General features: G+C 62.4%; 1 protein-coding gene across 1 annotated transcript; it reads left to right on the forward strand.

The window, feature by feature from the left end:
* Nucleotides 1-1853: 1853 nt before the first annotated feature.
* BESB_028060 (uncharacterized protein) lies at nt 1854-5156 on the forward strand (the record flags this gene model as incomplete). Its single annotated transcript, XM_029361480.1, has 1 exon — nt 1854-5156. One exon carries the CDS (start codon nt 1854-1856, stop codon nt 5154-5156), a length of 3303 nt encoding a protein of 1100 aa, XP_029215380.1.
* Between the last annotated feature and the right edge of the window lie 1581 nt (nt 5157-6737).

The following is a 6737-nucleotide window of genomic DNA, read 5'->3' on the forward strand; positions in this document are numbered from 1 at the left end:
GATGGAAGCGCGGGAGAGTAGCGCGAAACGAAAGCAGAACAAACACGGGGGAACTGGCGAAAAAAGTCGTGTAAAGTGTGGTGCTGCCATGTAGCTGCTGGTCGCGCGGAGCCGGCTCCCTGTGCTTCCGGCGCCTGTTTTTCGCAGTGAGGCGAGCGTATTCCTCGAGCTCAATTTAGATGCGAAGAGCCGGAGGGAGGCGGCGAGGAGAATGAAGTGTTCGGTGCTACTGTCTTTTGCGTCGATCTGGTCGCTTCTCATCGTCTTGAGACTACACAACCCGACGAAAAGACCGACGCCAATGATGAGCAGCATGCCGCCGACGCTGACGCCCCCGAACTGTCAAGAAAGATAACTCCTGGCATATGCAGAGGAATAAGGACAGAAAACAGGATAGATAACGCTCCGAAGTGACCCTCTGGCAGGGATCGCCCCTCTCTGATCATCTGTCCACCGCTACAGTCGCCAAACGAGAGCTTCTTGGATATACCGCTTGCCTCTTGGTCCTAAACAAAAGTGCAGCTTCACGAAGGCCAAGACTCTTCCGCTCAATCTGCGAGTCGGGGGTCGTTACGAAAGTGCCCGCAGCTTACCGCCGAGACCCGAGTGTCCATTAGAATGCGGAGTGGCTGCTTCAAAACCACTGCGGGGGAGCCCTGCCTAGTCTCGAGTACCGCCGTTTGAGTTCGACACCTAGGTAGGGACTAGGCGTCGAACGCGTTCTCTGCTTTTCGCTTTGTTCTAGTAGGCATTCCTTCTGAGCGACAGCCGGAGGCTGTGACATGTGCGCCCTTACCTATCTTTCGGTTCTAAGCGCAATTTCGAGAAAACGGCCGACAGCCAGTTGAACCAGCTAACCCAAGCGCGTGAAGTGACCAACAGTTTTGGGGCTGTATTGCTCGGATAAATCAATGTCGCCTCCTCTGTACACAGTTTGTTCAATTGTCTTACTTCTTCTAAAATTCCCATGAGTGCTGACTAGGCCTCCCTGCGATCCCCCGCCCTCCCTTCGCGGGCAACCCCCCTCTACCTGCTGCTTTTTTTCCACCCTCGACGCAGAAGGGCGCTTGGAAGCACCGGAAGCAACCTTTTCGCTGCGGAAAAAACAGCTTGTAGCGCCTCAACGCACAGATTCGGCGCCTTTTCGTGAGGTTGGTCTCAGAGCAGCGGAGACGGCAACTGCACGCGTGCGAAAAGGCAAACGCGAGTGAATAGATTCGGCGGCGACACTGTGTGTCTGTCGGCTGCGGTTTTTGGATAGGTTGGGTCTCGCGCTCCGCCTCTGAGTCTCCATTTCCCGAGGCCATTCGCACTTTCCCAATTTTTTTTTCGTTTGCCTCTCCCTTCTCGTTTCTTCTCTCGCGTCGAGAGCGGCCCGCGCTGTGCAGCCGTCGGAGTCTGTAAACACGTCTACAACAAAAAAAGCTCTCGAGTTGTTGTCGGCGCCGGTCAAAGGTGCGGAGTGTGAGCGCCCATGGAAGCCGTGCCGGCCTTCTTCAGATGACGTTTTTATCGCTTCATACCTCTCGAGCGTGTCCGTCGCTTCGACTGCTATACTAGAGGCGAGGCAGAGTCGTCTGCGCCTTCCCCCTTCGCTGCACTCACGTTTAGATCGCTCTTGCCTAGGATCGTCTCTTCAATTCCAAGTCTGCCTCTTGAAAGAAGTGCGTCACGTTCCGTTTCTGGCACCCTCTGCGAGACCCTATCGCATCGACTTCCTCCCTCGCACACCTATTCAAGCGTCCATCTGCCTGGCGCGCCCTCACGTCCTTTTGCCGTTGAGGAAGCCGCAGCGTGGCGTTTCTGCCTTGCGATGCCTTCTGTAGAGCCGCCGTCTCAGGAGTAGAGAAACCATGGAAGGACTTGACAGGCGAAGACGACCCGCTGGGGGGGAGTGTGCGCAAGCAACCTGTCGCGTCGGCTGCTCAGTCACTCCACATCCCGCCCCGACATCGTTGCCATCTAACTTTTTGCCCTCGTCCGCCCGCGGCGTCGTGCCGTCTGTCTCATCGCGTCTTTCTATCTTCTTCCTTTGCCTGTCGCCCTCCTGGCTAGCCATCTCAGGAGCTGCGAGCGCCTCCCCGGGGGTCCTCGCTGACGCGCTGAGAGCGGAGAGCAATTTTTTCCCCGATTTTTCCAGCTTTTTGCAACCCCATCGCAGAAATGCAGTGAGCCTCGCGGACGTCTTCGCGCTGCCTGCGTGGAATTTCGCTTCGCCCTTCAAATCCGCAAACGAGGAAGAGAGCGCTGACGCTGACGGCGCGACATACGCAGAGGGCGCGGGCGATGTTCAGTCGGATGAGGGAGCTCAAGTAAACACGCCCCAGACCCCGCTCAGCCAGACAGAGGAGGAAGAGGCAGCTGAGGCGCTGCACGAATCGCCCACAGCGGCTGCAGCCTCTTCACCTACTTCCTCTTCTGCAGTAGCGTCGCATCGTCCTCCATACTCGGCGCCTTTCCCGCCCCTGGCGCCGGCGGGCTTGCCATCTCCCCGCGACGAGGACGCGGCCTCCGCGCCTGCTGACGCGCCTTCTGCGGCCTCCTCGTCGCCCGCGGAGTCTCCGCACCCATCGTCTTCTTCTGTCAGTCCCCCTGTTGGGTGTTCTCCGGACTCCGCATCGCGTGCATCGCCTCTCGGCTCGTCTACGTCGCAGTCGGCTGCTTCCGCGACGCCTCTGTCTGACGCCTTCTCCTCTTCCGCGTCTGCTGTGTCTCCTCCGCCGCCGGAGGACGCCGAGCGTGCGCTGGTGTCGCCGATCGTGGAGGATGGCGTTCTGAGCATTTCAGTCATTCTGGGGCACAAGGAGGACGACGGCGAGTGTCGGCTCCGGGAGAGCGAGCCGGTTTCGTCCCTGTTCAAGCGGGGCGACGCGGGCGGCATTCTGCAGTCCCTCGTGGACGTCACGTCGGACTTCTCGAGGTGGCCTATGGCTGTGGCGCTCCTTCGCCGCCTCTCCTCGCTCGCAGCGCCTCGCCAGCAGCTCCAGCAGCAGTCCCCAGGGTCGTCGCCCGTTCTGTCCTTTCCTTCGCGGCATTCGTCTCCTTCGTTATCGCCCTCGGGGGGAGGTGGGCCTACGGATCGCGAGCCGAGGCTCGCACGGCTGCCGCGGCTTCACAAGCTCACCCGCGGCCCTGAGCAAGAGGTTGACGGGCGCGCCGCGGCGAGGGGCGGCAGGTGGAGAGAGCGAAAAGATCAAGGGCGCAGCGAAGTCGAAGCTGATGAAGCAGAAGACGACGACACCTCGCCGGAGGCGCGCAGCAGCTCGCCGCTTCTGCGGCCGCCCAGAAGCCCTGTAGAGCCCGCGCGGCCTTCCTCCCCCCCCGCAGCGTCTCCTCCGTCTCCTGCCGATGTGCTTTCGGGCGACGCGCAGGCGACCGCAGAGAGCTCAACAAACCTGCGTCTGGCGCCCATTGATGCTGAGGCCACGGCGCGTCACGCGGGCCTTCAGACCGCGTCTCCGCCCAAACGCGCGCTGGGGCCGTCGACGGCGCAGCGGCTCTTGAATCTCTTCGTGAAGTCGGAGCGAGGCAATCTAGGGCTTGCGGTGTGTCAGGCGATGACTGAGCCCGAGGGCGACTCGCGCGCCTTCTGCGCACTCCTCGACGTGATGAAGCGCGAGGTGACTTGCAGGCAACGGCCGCCAAACTGCGCGGCGATCGCTGCGGCGCTGCTGGCGTCGGGGGATCAGACGACGAATGCTGCTGCGAATCTCGCCGCCTCGCCACTGTCTTCAGTGGGCAGCAGCCGCCTCTTCGTCGTGCCCGCTTTGCCGGCGCCGTCGCGCGAGCCGCGGAATCTCGCGGCCGCCCTGCCGGCTGCTGCCTCGGCGCGTGATCTCCCGCTCGTGCCCCTGAGGTCGCTGCAGGCTTTGACGCAGGCGCGCCGCGCTGCCGGCGCGCACCCAGCGTCTGCGGCGTCTGGGGCGGCGGAGGACGCGCTGCCGGAGGAGCTCGTCGCGCTGGAAGGACCGACTTACGTGCTGCTGTGGGAGGGCCTGCGGCGTCTGTACGACTACTTTGACTTTCGTGTCTGCGAGACCGAGATCCTCGCGGCGCGCTCGGCCGCAGCGCCGCATGCACCGCCCGCGTCCTCGCCGGCGCCGCCCGAATTCCTGCCAGGCTGGACAACGGAGATGATTCTGAACGCCGTCCAACCTGGCACGACGCCGCGGAGTCCGCTGTGCGTGATTGTGCGGAGAGAGAAGACGGTGTTGATTCTGATTCGCGGCACGCAGACGCAGTTCGAGTGGGCGTTGAACGCGCAGTACGAGTTGACCTTCGGGTGGATGGACGCGTGGGACGGCAAGGTGGAGGCGGGCTTCTCGCGCGTCTTCGCTGCGATGTCGCCCGCGATCCAGGTGTATCTCGGTCAGCTGAAGCAGCGCGGAGAGCTCGAGCGCATCCTCGTCTCGGGACACTCGCTCGGCGCGGCCGTCGGCTGCCTTCTATCCTACTCGCTCGCGGCCTCGTTTTCGAACGTCGACGCCGTCCTCTTTGCTCCCCCGCGCGCCGGCGACGAGCCCTTCATGCAGGCGTGGAGCCGACGCGTCAACGGGCGCGCGGTCAGGTTCGCGTTGGACGCCGTCACTCAGGTGCCTTGCAAGTCGATGCCCCTCTGCGGCGACGACGCAGAGGCCCGCGCCCGAAAGGCCCCCGCGACCACCGCCGCCCCACCGGCGTCCGCGGCCTTCACCCCCGGGGCCCAAGGCCCGGCTCCACAGACCCCGCCGCCCCTCCACCGCGGCAACGAGGCTTCCGACGGCCGAGCCCAGGGGCGGGGGGGGCCTGGCGCCTCGGACTCCGCCTCGGCGACGCCCAAGGGCCGCGAATGGGTCGGCGACTCCCTCGTGCCTCTCTTTGGGCTCTTCCGGGACCGCAGCGCGGACGGCAGCTCGCGGCGCGAGGGGCCCCCCTCGAACGCGCTCCGGTACGCAGACTACCCGCACGCGGTGGTATTCGCGGCGCGCGACCTGCCGAATCCGCAGGCGCAGAATCCGCTTCACGTCAAGTACAATCACTTCTGCGCGTACTCCTGCTGGCTGAACTCGAAATTCAACCCAGCGAATCCGCACACGCAATGCAACAAGGAGCCGAGCCTCGCCAGCCTGTCCAACGGCGCCCTGGAGGACCCCGCCCTCTGCCCCGCCGTCGCCTGAGGGCGAGCCCCGAGGAGGCGCGGAGTCGGCGCCAGGCCCAGAGAGCGAAACTCGCTGGGCATTCTGCCGGAGCACGCAGGAAGCTTCAGGGAATGAGAGAGAATCCCGTTGGAAAGCCTCCAGACAAGCGCCGCGTATCTGCTCTCTTCCGCCCCCGCACTCGCGGCCGCCAGCTTCTTCCTCGCTGTGTCACCTCGTTTTCAGGAATTGACGAGACAGCCCGGCGCGCGGCTGAGAGTTCTCCGCCTCCCGAAGGCTTGGCAGTCCACGGCGGAGGGTGAACAGCTCGACTCAGCGGACGCCGTGCGGTCCCTGCGATCTGCAGACGAAGCACACGCGACTCCCGCGAGCTAGGCCCGCAGAGAGCCCTTCGGCGTCAACGAGGGGCCGTGGCGGCTAGAGCTGCACAGATCCCTCTCAGAGGTGTCTCTCGAGAGAGAAGAGAGAGGAGCAAGCGCAGGACGCGGAATCGACGAGGCACAAGGCGAGCGACGAGCGGAGAGACAATGCGTGTCGCATGTTTATGGACTCCAATTTTTTTTCACTGTTCTATAGAGTATCGCAGAGTCAGTGACCGCAGCTGTCTCCGCTGGGACGCCCTGAGCCACGAGTGGGGTGATCGAGCACATTGGAGAGTGACCGCTGTCCTCGCCGCTTTGTTTCTTGTTAAAGACTTCGACATTCTCTTTTCAATACCGATCATGCGCTGCTTCGAGCGCCCTCGCGTGTCCGCCTCGGCGCGTGTGAGGCTCGCGCGGGATTTCAGCGCAGCAAGCACACAGGAAAGATTCCATCCACTTGTGGGCTAGTCTGCAGACTCTCTACTGATACGCGTTTGGACTCGTTCACCCAAAGCTGAGGCGAGTCAGGCTCGATAGAAGCTGAATCAACGACAGTGGCCTGGCGCATGTCGCCGAGTGCGATACGTTTGCTTTCCAAACTCGCGTGCGCATCCTCGGCCCTCAGAGTTTCCGTATCGCGAAACAGCGCGGCGTGTTGCGAGCGCCTGTCACGGTGAACCGTGACATCCACAGGAGGCAGCACATGCAAGTAAGGAGCTCCTCCCAGGGAGAGTGCTGAGTCGTTCTTTTCAAAGCACTCCCACCGCTGGTCAAAACGCCGAGCGGCTTTCAGAGGCTCGTGGGACTCTTGCTGTTCAGAGAGCGCCTGCGCCGCGCTCATGCGATGCGATGAAAACAGTGTCGTTTCAAATGCGACTGCCTCCGACGCAGAGGCCCCGTTCTCTACAGCGCGGAGACTTCCAGCGAAAAGAAACCCCTATTCGACAAAAACATCTGTAGACGGGTGTGTAAACAGACACCAATACCGAGATAAAGATGGATTCTCAAAGAGATTCACGACGCCGCCCGCCGCCGCCTGCGCGTAGCCGCGTGGCGCGTTGATCACCCCGTTGAACTGCGACGTCGCGACACACCTGAAGACGGCACACGAAAACTAAAAAGCGATGCACTCGCCAGACGAATCAATTCAAAGCGGACGCAGCATGCCCGATACAAGTCGCTTGTAGAAAGAAAACATGGCATAGCGTCTCAAAAGGAGAATTTCTCTCCTCGAAAACTC

Source organism: Besnoitia besnoiti (assembly GCF_002563875.1).
Source record: "Besnoitia besnoiti strain Bb-Ger1 chromosome Unknown contig00015, whole genome shotgun sequence".
In the NCBI taxonomy this organism is placed as follows: Eukaryota; Apicomplexa; class Conoidasida; order Eucoccidiorida; family Sarcocystidae; genus Besnoitia; species Besnoitia besnoiti.